Here is a 15,369-nt window from a genome sequence, read left to right as displayed (position 1 = left end):
CACAAAGAATGGCCTCTCAGCTACCGTAGTTGCAACTCTTGCGTCATCACAACAGGGTGTTCAATGCATCACCGTTTCTGTTTAATAAACGTTGTGCAACGTTTTGTCGGGGCTGAACGCAGCCCTGTTTAATTTCGCGTACACTGTTTAATTTCGCGTACACTGTTTAATTTTGCGTAATCTAACCCTAAACCGACGCGCAAATGGTAATAAAATAGGAAAGAGAATGCAACGGACGTAATAGTATTGAAGTCCCCAGTTCGTCAAAAAATGACGCGAAAGGTATACCCTTCACGTCAACATATGACGAATGGTCAAGTGTCGTCAAATATTGACGAAATGGGGTGAGACTGTGTTACAACGATGCATCCCATTATTGGTAAGGTATTCCTATATAAAGTATTTAAAATTGAGACAAGGAAAAAATTAGATGTTTTATTTTTTCTTAAAACAAAAAAATACAAAAAGACGTCTCATAAAGTGATATAATCACATGTAAAATACACATTGTAAAATATTTTGTACAAAACGAGTCTATAGGCACATCTAACTATAAAGTTCAGCAATGGTAAATACATAGCACCATTTCCGAAAATTTCGAACACAAACTTTAATGGATATGCTTCATATGGCTATTAAAAGCAACTTCAAGTCAACATCAACAAGATCCCTTCACTGCAAAAAATGACTTTCTTACTTAGTATTTTTGTCTTGTTTTCAGTAGAAATATCTAAAAATTCTTAAATCAAGATGCATTTTCTTGATGAGCAAAATGACCTAAGAAAATAATATTAGTTTTTAGACAAAAAATTTACAATTTAAGTGAATTTATGCTTAAAACAAGCAAAAATATCTGCCAATGGGGTGAGAAAATTTTACTTGAATTAAGTGTTTAAGAAAAAAGAAATCTTATTTCACAGTTTTTTTCTCACAACGTTGGCAGATAATTTTGCTTGTTTTAAGGACAATTTCACTTAAATTGTATATTATTTGTCTTAAAACTAGACTTATTTACTTAGGTCGTGTTGCTCATCAAGAAAAAACATCTTAATTTAAGTATTTTTTGATATTTCTGTTGAAAACAAGACAAAAATACTAAGTAAGAAAGTCATTTTTTGCAGTGTTTAAGAATACACACTTTATTACATTAAAAAAAAAACAATATATTTGAAAAGGGTTAAAACACACTATATAAAAAAAAGATTTATACTTTTCTTATATCTCTCCTCCTCCAGTAAAATCTTTGAAATATCAGGGCCTTCATTGAAATGCCATTGCATTACTATTTACAAAAAAGCTATGGAAAACTGATATATAAATAGGCTCACCAACCAAAGACACAGATCTGTGTCACGCAAACAATGTCTTGGCTGTATTGAATCTTCATGAATTGTCACTTTCTTTGATCACATTAGGTCTAAATACTCAGGCCTGGAGGAGACAGCTATAAAGTCTATAGGCTGAGTAGTGTTCAGTTCCAGAAAAATCTCTGAAGGGTACATTTTCATTCTTTCTTCCTCAGGACGATGTAAATGAAGCCACTGATGAGCGTAAGAGGGAAGGCCAGCCAGGCCAGAACAAAGGCGTATCCCCAAGTCTCATCATCTTTTTTCTCGCTCATCACTGTGTAGATGATGGCACCGCTCATCACAAACAGGCCTAAGAGAGAGAGAGAGAAAGAAAGAAAGAGTGTAAGTACATGCAGACTCCATCCCAAATGGGATCTGACAGACCGGGAAATGAGATACTTACTGGCAAGGATCTGGAAGACAGCTGTGAAGAAGAAGCGTCCTCCCTTTACAAGGGTGAAGAGCTGGCAGAGGAAGATGATGAAGGAGGTCAAGCAGAAGATGGTGGCTAGGACCATGAGCGCTTGTACCGCTTGCAGCCAATCTTACAGATTGTTGAGAAACAAAGACAAGAAAACTTAATACAATAAACAGATTTGCTGGGTCACTGAACTGTTATTGTTTTGACTTTGTTTGTATTTTTTTGTATTGTTCCCGTAACTTTGGATATGCACCATATGGCCCTGAATTGGTTTACTTTTATACAAACCTTTTAAACAATGCATGCTATAAAATAAAATGTCATTACAATTACATTTCACAAAAGCTTCACTCGGCTCACCTGCATCATTTGTCCCTTCGCACTGATTTCCATTGGTTAGTTCGCAGTGATACCAGAGGTCAAAACTTCTAGATCCATTTGCTCTCCACGCCTGTTTGTTTATTCAGACACACCCACATGATCACACACAATATAAACCCAAGAGCTACAGCATGAACCACAGACTATGTAGCATATAAGCTCGAGGCGATACTTACATTAGCACACGTGGCAACGAAGAGAATAATCAAATCTGTCAGATGCAAGACTAGCGTTGATAACAGGATGGCCAGCATTTTGGGGTCCGCCTGACAGGACAGAAAGAGAAAGTTATCAAAGCTCCTCCTCCCCATCACACGTAACTACGCAGCATCACAATGGATAATTTGCTCGTGCAGTTCCTCATCTGACCAGAAGGTCGCGCTGCGCTCAAACTCATCATATGCAGCACAAAACGCGGACTTTTTTAATTAAACACAAAGTTGGTATGTGGAAATACTACATTTAAAATTATCCAAAAACGAACAGAAATGATTGAAGAGAGGTTTGTGTTTTTCTCAGAAAAAAAAGATAAATATCCTCTCGTGCGTTCAGTCACGTCACTTTTTTTGGCGGTGCCGCCTTTTTCGTCCTCTCTCAAAAGTTTAACGATCTTGCTTAACGTTAAGCTTTAGCAAAGAAAATAAAAAACACGATACGGAAACAAAATATAATAGGTGCAATAACTGTGTGTTATGACGTTTGAGGCAGTTTTCTGATTACGAAAACAACGCTACGCGCGTTTGTTGTCATCCAGATCCGTTATTGCGCACAACTAACGTTAAGTATGAAAACTTTTGCTTTTTACATCTATATCAGAACAAACAGGACGTAATTAAAAGTAATACATTTATAATAACAACTCTTTGCATAAAACACCAAAGTTGTGGAAAAAAGTAACGGCTTGCAACGAGACGACGATTTCTCCACATAATCGTGAACCCAAGCGAGGACGGGAATCTCCTGAAATGGCGTACTGTAATATCCATCAAAAATGTAAGTAGAAACAAAACTTCCATGGTGATCCAACTTACAGGTAAAAGAAAGAGAAATCCTTCAATAAAGAGAGAGAGAGAGAGAGAGAGCGCGCAGGAAGAAAACACTGGCGTGCGTTTGCTATGATCCCACTATAGATTCAAAAGCGCACGAGTCTGTGAATTCCAGATGTAGTACCACAGCAGTATTTGCGTTTCTTTCTTTTTTCAGAAACGTGAGAACACCGCCCTGAAGCGTCACTGCGTCACACTTTTCTCTGTCTATCCCCTCCCATGCCTGACTTCTCACTACAAAAGGGTTGCAGTCTTAATATAATATGTCAGATGCATTTATTATTCAAGCGTTTAAAACCTCATCAAAAAGTTTTGAGACTTTAAAGCAACTTTTTATGGGAATACAGAAAAGTTACCATCTCATTCCTTTTGATATTTATATCAAATGAAATAATCATGCATGAATTCACACCATGCTCTTTTTCTATATGCTCGTTTTCTATTTTGCACACTTACAGCAAGGTCAGCTATGTCCTCCATTTTAACACACTGCTGCTATTTTAGTGGCACAGAGAGTGAGCCTCGTGAGGTGTCATATGCGTGCGTGCGTGCGTGCGTGCGTGTGTGTGTGTAGCCCCATAAGCCCCTCCCAACAGCCCCACGGTATGCCCGGTATGCCATGTTTCTGTTTAAATGCATCTGGAGTGCACAGACCCCCCACCCCATCCCAAAAACATATTGCAATACAAAACAAGCTTTAAACTTTCCAATAATTGGAACTCCGTTTCTCCTCACTAAAGTTTTAAAAAACTATTTTGCTGTAGTAGTCAGTCAGTGTAACTACAAGCGTCTCTTTTCTGCCACACCCTCATGAGCAGTCTCAATGGCAGCAGCTGTGTTTGTAAATACAGTGAGGGAGGCGTTCCCAGTGCCAGCCCTGTTTTTCTTTGGGTTGGAGTTTTGGACAGAGTGGTTGTGGGTTGGCGGAGGAGCTCCGCTTTAGAGCTCAGCGTTCTGTGAATTTGATGAATTAGAGGTCGAAGTTGCTGGTTAGCAGTAGTTGGGCGATATGTTTGCCCTGATCTTCAAGTCTGATGCAGGTCATAAGGAGGGCCATAAATACACATCCTTGAATTTCTTAAAGTCTATTCGATCCACAGTCTGACATTAAGGGTGCACTCTGTGCCTGTAGGCCTACTTGCTTGGTACACAGCAATGTTTTCGTTTGGCCAGAAACAAGTTATTTTGCAGTATTGTAGTAATTACTATATTGTGTCCAACCAAATTTTTAGCCATATTATTAAAGAGAAAGGAGGGAAATTATAAGCTAATGAATTCTGACAACTGCAACATATGGTTGTGCCAGGATCAGTAGAAAGCAACTAATGACCAATCATATTTTCATAATTTTTTATCAAACACAAACCGATAACCTATGTCATGAATTTAAATGAATACTCTAATGGTAATTTAGAGGAAACTGAAGGACATTGAGCAAAATATGTAATAATAAACAAAGAAAAACAATGTATAAGATGAGGTTAATTTTTGACTTTGATTACAGTAATGTATTTTCTTGCTGGATTTCTTGCAAATTCAACTGTCAGTAAATAATGTTTTATAACAAAGTTCAGGAGGAAAACTAGGGTGCCATTCTTCACGGACGCGTTCTGGCCATGATTTCGGGTGCATCTTCCGGAAGTCGTATTTGTCGACCACATACGCAAAGGATTATTATTATTTCAGAAAAGCAACCATTACATTTTAAGGTAAGAATGAAACTGCGATTGTATGTCTTATGTTTTTAACTGAATGGCGTATGCGGTCAACAAATACGACTTCTAACGATCCCAGAAAATTCCAGGATGCATTTTCTGTGTATTTTCCGGAATGTCTGTGTGAAAAGGGCTTAAGGAACACATTCAAATAATCACTTCAACTAGCTTGCAAATCCTATGTATAGAGCCAGCTTACCTCTGTTCCTGGACAATTTTCAAGCATCCCTCCACCACCTCAACACCTTCTTTCTATTTCATGTCCCAGTTTGGAATGGAAAAGCTCTATGGATTTGGGCTAAATTTCAAATTTGGAAAACCTTTGCTAAATCTGAATTAGGGATGCTAAACAATCAATCGTGATTAATCGTTAGCAGAATAAAAGTTTTTGTTTACATCACATATATGTGTAAACTGTGTATAATAAATATGTATATATATAAATATGAACACATTCATGTATAATTTTAAGAATTTCTTTTTTATATATTAAGTATTTATATTTATAGATAATATAAATTATACATAAATATACAAATGTATATACACATGTAAACGTTTCTAAAACATATACATGCATGTGTGTACATTTATTTATACAAATTTATTATACACAGTTCACACATATATATGATATAAACAAAAACTTTTATTCTGCTAACGATTAATCGCGATTAATTGTTTAGCATCCCTAATCTGAATATATGTAAGTGCGAACTCGTGAAATAGAAACATGATAGCTGATTACGGTCTGCCATAAAATCAAACGAAATGTTTTTTTTTTTTTTTTTTTAAGATAGCACAGTCATGCTTATCAAGCAAATGTTTTACTGATGATTGTTAAGTTTTAAATTTAATACAGTGGTTGTATAAAAAAAATTATGGGCACTATCTGGTTTAAAGCCTACTTCCTGCTTAGTTAGTGTGATAAACTACAAAGACATGATAACTTGCCACACCCAAACATAAAGGCCACCTGCTATGCCCATTTTTACAAGATGTAATATAAGTCTTAGGTGTGTCCAGAATGTGTCTGTAAAGTTTTAGTTTAAAAATCCCACCGATCATTTATTATAGCAAGTCCAAAATGCCCCTATTTGGGTGGGAACAAAAATGCGCTGTTTTCGTGTGTGTGTACCTTTAAATGCAAATGAGCTACTGCAAAAGAGAGAGTAACACCCCATTCAGACAGCCAGCGACCGGCAGTAGCAGAGCGATTCATTTTAATGGAAACCAGGCGACTTCCGGCAACACGAGCGAAAGTGACCATTGGCGACGCAAGAAAGTTAAGAAAAGTTTAACTTTATGCAAATGTCGAGCAAATTTCGGGAGCGTCTACCAATGAGAACAAAGCAGTGGAGTTCACGTCATCCTTCTCTCGTCAGTTACTGGCGTGGTTGGTACTCATTTGTTTATGACGATCAGATTTAGAAACGCCTCATTGAAAGAGACGGGCGACACACAGCCTTACCATCGCTGACTGTCTGAACGAGGGGTAAGCGATTAATATATCTGATTCCCGTGAATACAGTAATATACAGTATCTCACTATTGAGATATGGCGGACCGCGTACAACTCGCTGAGGGTGGGAACTATGGTAATACAGGACTGTTATTTAGTGGCCATGGGAGGGGCTTTAGCAACGGCATGCCTAATGAGACTGCTTTAGTTAAATGGGGATTAAAAAAAGAAGTGGGTGATTTTTTTGTATTAAAATTATTAGCTAAATTGACTCGTGAAGTTAACTTTTTTAGAAACTGTCTTACATAGTTTATTGCAAGTGCAACTGATGTATTGTGATGTTTTGTTATCTAATGCAATCAAATTCAAATGTTTTAGTATGTTTAGTAGAAAACAATTTTGGGGTCACTGCATCTAAATTGGAGACAAATACTGTAGATGACACATTCTCATCAGCATGGAAGACAGTAATCCCTGAATCAATAAGAGTGGATAAGTTGAATAGATATGACAGTATTTCCTGTATGATCAACCGTATAGCATTAGCATATAAATAGGAGAATTGTTCGGTCATGTGGCTGTTTGTAATATAGCTTAACAAGAAGAGTCACAGGCCATATGATTCCTTATTGGAACAACACCATTTTATATTTCTAAAAGAAAATGCAATATTCAGACTTAAACGTTTCATTGTGTTGAAGCAGTCAATGATGCCAAAGTGACTCATGATAGAGAATGAAATGATAGGGTATGGTTTAAATCATACTACGTGTGATTCAAAGCTGTCTTGATCTGGCTTAAATTAGTCTCTTGGCCGCTAATGCAACAGCATTTCTACATTACAGTGCTGTGACCTGTATTTCATGGCAAATCAGGTGTTTGTCCACATTGAAAACACAGGCATTTTGAAAAGTAAACTCTGTGTACCCAATGTGAATTTGCGTCAATGTCAATACATTGCCTTCTCTTCAAATGTGGCATCAAAGCGTGCTTAAAGTTTATTTGCTTGGCCCCAGAGTAAAATCGCATCCAACTTCAACTCCACATCATTCATCGAGTTTTCACGCTCCTCTAATCTTAAATGTGTTTTGCAATGTTTACATTTCATCACTTGCCAAAAGCCTGATGTGGAACACTCAGATGCCTCAAAACATATGTTGCGAGTAAAATCTTGAATAATTTTGTTATTAGTCCCTGGCATTGCTCATAGTAATCAGTTTTAGTGAGTCACCACCGGGGGTTTTCTAAGGTCTGTCTGGTTCTAGAGGAGAATGACACCACATAGGAAAAGATTGACAGTAATCAGTAATACTTTAGTATTAGTTTTGGAAGAGGATGGACTTTAGGAATTTCAAATGTGTCTGGAGAAAGGGAGGAGCCATCATCATGCTGGAGCGGAGCCTGTAAAATATAGAGCAAATGGAAGTCATTCACTCGCAGAGAAAAAAAAACCTTTATGGGTGTGGGCTGAAATGAGTATTATGTCACCACAGCACACGGCTTTAAATCCAAGGGAGGACATCCTGAACAGATGAGCCTAACATATTTAAATGTGTAGGGTGGAGGAGTGAAGCATTAACTCACATATGTCACGAATGGGTTAGATCAACAATTTATAGTGAGGAACTTTGGCCGTTGCAGAGAAAATGCTCTGTAGCTTTAAAATCTGTCCGCAGAAATCCTATTTGTCAAAGAGAAAAATCAGAAATAAAAGAAATTGCATCTTGGTCTACCACCAAGTTTTGCGTAACATGTCCCTCGAGGCAGCTTGTAGCTTGGACAAAAGTTCACAGCTGTGTGGCAAAATGAACGATAAGGCTTTGTATTATGCTTGCTGTTTTTGTCCATTCTCTCAGACCGCAGTCCAAGCGTTTCACGATTCCTAAAGGAACAGCTCTGAGATCTGTTGGGGAATGTTTACGTTTCGCTTAGCGGCTATCAGATATCAGGCTGGAGGGCCTGTGAGTCAGCCTAAACGAAAGCAAGGGCACACTTACCATGGCAGTGTTAAAACACCCATACTAGTGTTCAATCTAACATTTCACTGAGCCCAGATGTTGTTTGGAGATAGGATCTCTATAGCCTGAGCCAAGTGTGATCCAACGTTTGTCTCTTGCTCTCGCTGGGGCTGGAACTTCTTCCATTTAAAGAGCGCTTGTTCTAATGTTCTAGGGTAAAGAGGAGATGGCTTAACTTTACTGCCCACCCCCATCCCGCTCCTAAGCTCTGCCCCTTTACCACGGCCCCCTTCCAGAGTAACAGCCGTATAAATCACAAACACACACCATGACGAAGCCCAGGCCTCGATGCTGCAGCCATCCCAACCATCTGCAAATCATTATCCCTGGCTTCCTGTTTCAGACTATGTCTTCATTGCACACATCCCTATTACTGCTACAGACTGTCATACCGCTGCAGGAATCGGTTTGATAGCGGCCTCAAGGAGGCGGAGGAGAAGCAAGTTAAGGTCTCAAATGGCTCACATTTGCCTGCATTTGGGTTTACCCAAGTACTAAGATCGGGAAACACCAAAGTGGATGTCTTCTTTATTTGACACTTTATTTGAGACTCCACTAATGAGCTGATGAGTTGAACCAGGTGTGGCAAATTAGGAAGTCGGCTCAAATTTGAAGTGTTGGGGGTTTGCTGCGACCAGGGTTGGGAAACACGGTCCTTGACTCATCTGGGTTCCGTAAAATGCGGGCTGAAATGTGTCCACCGAGAGCAAGTCAGAGTTGAAGTCCACTCGGATTACAGCAACTGTTTCCTCCCAGGATCACATTCCTGCTGGTTTGACAATACTATAAACATTTCTATCTCATACTGGACATCTAACCTTTTTATTACATTTTTGGGAGGGGCTGCACACATTTTATTTACATATTTGACATTTTGCAATTTCAAAAAACAAGATTAGCCGAGATTTATCCATCGTATTGCACAGAATCATCTCCATCTGGGAGGTGACAGAGTGGTTATTAACAGGCGTTAATGGAAGTTACGACAGCTGTTAGCACTAACATCTCTCTGGCGTTTAAGAAGGATGGGGCAGGTCATAATGGGAGACCGATGTGGGAAGGATTTCCTGCATATCCAGTCAGAATTGTCTTGGATTGCGAGAGCTCAGTATGTGCAGTTACCTCATCCCAGGGTGTTGGTTTGGTATCGTAAAAGCATTGACCTTAAATGCTTCTTGGTTTTAGAACCGCAACAAAATGAGTAAGAAATGCGAAGAGTATCACTTTCCTTTACTCTTTGTGAAATACCTTGCTCTTTGTCTGTGACGCACATGGCCGATTGTTGTGCTCGAATCGAATCTCTTAGTAGAAAATGGAGATGTGCACTACTCTTTTCAAATATTCACAGTATATCCCTGTATATTTTTAGTTTCAGGAATTTTATTTATTTGTGGGTATTCATTTATATGACATTTATGTGGGATATTACTGCTTGATATCTCTTGATATCCCAGTTGTGACCCTGGACCACAAAGCCGTCAATTTTAAAGAGCTACATAAATCAGCTTTCCATTGATGTATGGTTTGTTATTATAGGACAATATTTGAGATACAACTATTCAGTGGCGGCCGGCGCACGATGCGAAATTCATCACAATATTTATGTAGCCCGTCATGTGTGTGGTTTGTCATTTCAAAATGTCTGTTCTGCGCGTCAAGTGAACCTACAGTATGTGCATCACGTGTCTTGTCAAAAATAAGTGCCTGCTGCAGGAGCGTCTAAAGGGTTTATTCAATTCAATTCAATTCAATTTTATTTATATAGCGCTTTCCACAAAAGTCAATTGTTTCAAAGCAGCTTTACATTAATAGAAGCAGTGAAAAGCACAGAAAAACGACAGATAGCACAACAAAATACATGATAGCATGAGCAGTTAAATTTGCTGCGGCTTTGACTCAATATTATAAGTGCACGTATTACTAAAGCAACGTCTAGAAGAGGAAGCTAGGTAAAGCCCAAAAAGGCTGCCTCCCCGGGGTGAAAAACCCCCTAGGAGAAAAAAAACCCCGTGCTTTTATCCGAGGAAAAATAAGTCCTAGGAGGGAAAAACCCTTGGGAGAACGGAAATGGAGATTTAGCGGAGATTAAGCGGTTCTGCCGGTGATCGTTGGTCAGGTATCAGCTGGGCATAACGTTGAAGGACGGCCAGTAGATCAGAGGTGTGCCGACTTTCACATCTACCGGGACTGGGTCTGTTTGTCTCGTTGTCCTCGGGTCGAGGACGAGACAGGGAGAGAAAAACAAAATCGTATTAGCGTAGCGGCCGTTCATATGTATTGAAGTGTCACACAGTGATGTGGTTTAACTCAGCTTAGATCCAGACAGACTAAATATTGCGGCATAATTATGTTATCCACAGTTGAGGATTTAGCAAATTGGGGGCCCAATGCGAGGGTATATATGGTAAATGCGAGGGTTTATGATAAAAGAGATGCTCACGTTTGCCAAATATTCACATAATCTCATGTGTAATCAGAGTTTACTGTTAAGGGAGTGTCTTGCGTGTATTTTGTGAATGTGAGCATCTATTTTATTATAAACGGTTTTTAATCTTGTGCAGCAGGCACTTATTTTGACAAAACATTTGATGCACATGGTTCACATGACGCAACAAACACATATTTTGAAAACACAAGCAACACACATGACACTCCGAACACTTATTTTGAATTTGTGGCCATCGGAAGAGCAGTCACGAGCTGCCACTGCAACTATTTGAAAATCTTGAATCTGAGGTTGAAGAAAAATCTAAATGTTGAAAAAAATCACATTTAAAGTTCAAAGTCCAAATGAAGTCCCTAGAAAGGCAGATATTACTGATGAAAAGGTTTGTTTTAGTGCTCTTTACTGACTTACTGCTGTTGACTGAATGGGAATTAGGGTTGCAAAGGGTAGAACGTTTTTGGTAAATTGCCGGGACCTTTCCATGGGAACTAAATATGGGGAATTTTGGAAAATTCTAATTAAGAAACTTAATGGGAATTTATGGGAATTATTTGGAAATTTATATAAACTATATCATATACTGTATAAAGAAAAATAAACATTTTGTTTGGTCATAAGCAGACATGCACGCAAAGTATTACAAATTTTTAAGAATCCTGTGTGAGGATTAGCAGGACAAATGAACCCAAGAGCAGACGGTGTCAGGGAAGAAACAGAAAACACTTTTATTTAAAGTACACAAAAACAAAAACCCACGAGGGGGTACGCAACATGAAGACATGAACTTGACAAATAACACTAAGACTTGATATCTTGACTAGATACGGACACGAAAACACGGCAACAGAACACAGCACAATGATCCTGCACAGAACTAAAGATACACTGACATTAAATAGAATAAACCAAACAAGATAACGAGCGGGAAACAGGTGATGGGAATAAGTAATAATTAACAATAAGCAGGCGAACAAGGGGGCGGGGTCACAGGACAAGACACCGGAGGCACATGCCAAACACAAAAACAAGGCATGAACCTCCACACAAGACCAGGGACTGCCAGAACTCTGCCATCATGACAAAATACAAATTTAACAAGACCTCAAGGCAGAGTCCTGACATCCTGATAATTACGCTCATCACGCCTGGATTTATTTGATCAAGAAATACTAAAACACTGAAGGATTTTTGATCATATAAATAGCAGGCTTGATGAGCACAAGAAACTTCTTTTAAAAACATTAAACATAGTAATCTGTTCAAACTTTATGGTAGATTTTGGGGACCTTTTTTTAGTTATCCTAAATGTTTTCTTGGTGTTAATTTTGTTGCACTCTAGCTTACACACAGTGCAATGAGGTTTTAACAAATGTGTGTAATTTACGTAAATACATGCAAAGATGGACATTTTAACATTATTTTGTGTGGGATTCAAGAAATTATCTGTTTATGTAATGGAAGATGGCCCTTCAGTAAGCAGTGTGCTGTGTGCATGTGACTGAGGAATGAGCAGTGATGAAATTCAACTGCAATGAAATGTTGTTGATTTAAACAAAATTATGCTGCAAGATTTCTTTTAAGTACATTTGGGTTCCCTGTTTTAGGCAACTCTGCAATTTTTTCAAATTCCCAGTTTATTCCTGTTATTTCCCATATATTCCCATTAATTCCCATGGAAAGTTTCCAGCCTTCCAGCCCTAATAGGGATACATATAAACCTAACTTGAATGGCAAATCCACAAAGCACTGAGAGCAAGTTTGTAGGTGAGTCTCTGGCCAATTTTGTTTGTGATTTTGATGCATAAAGTGGTATATTTACGGTAGGAAATTTACAAAATATCTTTGATTGAAACATGATGTTTAGTTATTATCCTAAGGTTTTTTGGTATAAAAGAAAAATCTATAATTTTGACCCATGCAATGTATTTTTGGCTTTTCCTACAAATAAACCTGTGTGACTTACGACTGTTTTTGTACGGTCACAAATTGTGAAGAGCAAGCAATGCTATGCAAAGCTAGCTAGAATTTGTTTTACAAGTCTTAACTGTTTCAAACTCCTGTAATTGTAATGCTTGCTAAACTGATTTTATCATGCAGTGAAGTATTTTCTTGGCTCCAAAGTGCACATTTATCATTGCGTACATTTCTAGGGAAGTGCCATGTTCATGTTATGTCATGATGAGCGTTTCTGTAAAATGGCTTTTAAATGGCAGTTGTTCCACGGTGAAAAAAAGTGCACTTAATATATGTAATAAAATAGTGTACTCATGCTATTTTGAGACGCCAAATTTATTTCAATACACATTTTTTACAATACACTAAAATCAGTGTAAATATTACTGCTATTTAGAATACTTTTTATCCAGTGCACTGAAATATGACTGAAGTAGAACTACACATTAAATTAGCATATTGTAGTGTATAGCTTTATTATTTTGCACACAAAATAACAATTTACTAAAAAATTTATTTGCTGTTTCAAATCTGCTTCGTGTTATAGTCATGCAAAATTTGATTAATTTATTTGTGTCCATGGCACAAATGAATTTTTTTCATGCCTTGAGCATGCATGTCTTTTTCGTGACACTCGCACGAATTTCAATAAATAGTTTCTCGTGTCGGTGGCACGACTTTCTTTTCGTGTCATTTTATGTATTGTTTTATCATTTTTTCCTATTTTTAAATCATTGTCGCTTGGGGTTGGGGTTAGATTTGGGGTTTGGGTTAGGATGTACTTTTATGTATTGGTTTCTACATGTTTTTCTTCCGCTTTTAAAACTATTCTCGCCTGGAGTTGGGGGTAAAGTTGGGGTTTGGGTTAGGATGCCTAAAAATGTAACAGAAAGTGATTCTAACCCCAAGCGGCAATGGTAAGAAAATAGGAAAAAACTATACATTAAAATGACACGAAAAAGAAAGCCGTGCAACGGACATGAAAAACAATTGGTAGAAATTTGTGTGGGTGTCACGAAAAAGACAATTAATGCTCAAGGCAAGGAAAAAGCTGAATTTCGTGAAATGGACAAGAATAAATTAATACATTTTGTGTGACTATAACACGACTTTCCATGAGATCAGTCTGAATTATACCTAGGTTTTTTCACAAGTTGACTTGGAAGTCCAAATTCATGTGGCATTCCCTTAATTTGCCTAATGGGAAGTTGGGTATTCTGAATTGAATGGAACAGGGCATAATGCCGATAAACACTAAGCTGTCTAATGAAAAGTAAACAATTCGTTTTAAGAAGAGCCACACAGATCTGTATCCCTATTGTTGTGCAAGGGGATTCACTCGCTATCTGATGACAGAAGTTGGGAGTCATTGTTTGAGAACAACAGTATGATTCAAATCTTTCATTTAGTGGTGCAAAAATAAATTTTGGTTAAGCCTTTAAGCTGTTTACCAGCACACATGCAGGCCTGTGTTTCTTGTTGTAGCCCTGAAATATTTTCATCAAAATCATACGATACGGCGAGAAAGAATCAGCATTTGCACCCACAGTAACCCTGCTAAACACCAGCTTGAAATAAATAACCATGCTGGTTTTATTCTGGTCTAGACCAGTAAAGCCATGCTGTTAACTAGCAAAACATGTGTTTTTTTTTGTATAGCACACCAACATCTCATGCTGGGAACAGCATCTACAAAGATATACGATGGTGAGCAGCTCTACTGGTTTGTTTTCAGCAGGGATTTCTGGCACACCCTTCTTTTACAGATGCACATGCATGCAAACCCCCTCACACATGCACAATATCTAACCCCCATTCCTGGGACGCAGCCATATATGTTCTGAAATGGGGGTGTTATGCATTCCAAACAGACCTCTTGCCAGAGCTGGTCTCCATAATATCCTTATGGTCTTTGAGTCCATTGAAACATATTTAGACGTTTGTTATGAACAATGGTTGTAGCCTACATTAATATGGTGACATAACAGTTGTAATGCTCAATACTGTGCCATAAATGTAAGGTGACAACCAATTAAAAACCATTGTTATGCCATGCATGCAAAGTGTTTGGTAAACTTGCTGGTGAGGATGACGTACGCATCCCATTTTAATGGTTCTTAATGTCATATTCACAACACCACATAGCTTATTTCACCTCAGTTTTGTCTTTTAAACAAATCTAAAGAGATGCTTTGCAAGACAAACAGCACTGCATTTTGAAGAACTTTATTACCTGTGCATTGCAGATGCAGTGAAACAAAGGTTACTTCATTTTCCCCAATGTTTTTCTTCCTCTTTTGTTTGGTTGGGGGTGGGAATCTTACAGGGTAATTGAAAGCAGAGCCTGCAGTGTTTGTTTGATTTTTCCATTATCAACATAACCTTTCAAAATTACCTGGGCTCGTGTTACAGCATGCCGGGCTGAAGCGTTAGCATTATTACATGGACACTTTAAGCGGGGCACATCTTCACATAAAGTTTATTAACAACATGAACAACATTACTATCATATTTGCTTGCCAGCTGCGTACCGTTCAAAGACATAAAAATGCAGAATGAAGCGCTCAAATGTATACAG

At 38.1% G+C, this 15,369-nt stretch overlaps 1 protein-coding gene across 2 annotated transcripts; it reads right to left on the bottom strand.

The window, feature by feature from the left end:
- Positions 1–421: 421 nt before the first annotated feature.
- On the bottom strand, positions 422–3,712 carry pmp22a (peripheral myelin protein 22a). 2 transcript variants are annotated; one of them, XM_065263285.2, is made up of 5 exons: positions 3,654–3,712; positions 2,328–2,417; positions 2,131–2,221; positions 1,753–1,893; positions 422–1,659 (listed from the first exon to the last, which is right to left on the bottom strand). In XM_065263285.2, exons 1-5 carry the CDS (start codon positions 3,675–3,677, stop codon positions 1,505–1,507), a joined length of 501 nt encoding a protein of 166 aa, XP_065119357.1. In that variant the 5' UTR covers positions 3,678–3,712; the 3' UTR covers positions 422–1,504. The 2 variants fall into 2 exon arrangements, with proteins under 2 accessions (XP_065119357.1, XP_065119358.1); XM_065263286.1 differs by lacking the exon at positions 3,654–3,712 and adding an exon at positions 3,183–3,343.
- Positions 3,713–15,369: the final 11,657 nt, after the last annotated feature.

Source organism: Paramisgurnus dabryanus, chromosome 3 (genome assembly GCF_030506205.2).
Source record: "Paramisgurnus dabryanus chromosome 3, PD_genome_1.1, whole genome shotgun sequence".
In the NCBI taxonomy this organism is placed as follows: Eukaryota; Metazoa; Chordata; class Actinopteri; order Cypriniformes; family Cobitidae; genus Paramisgurnus; species Paramisgurnus dabryanus.
This window is presented reverse-complemented; position numbering and strand designations above follow the sequence as displayed.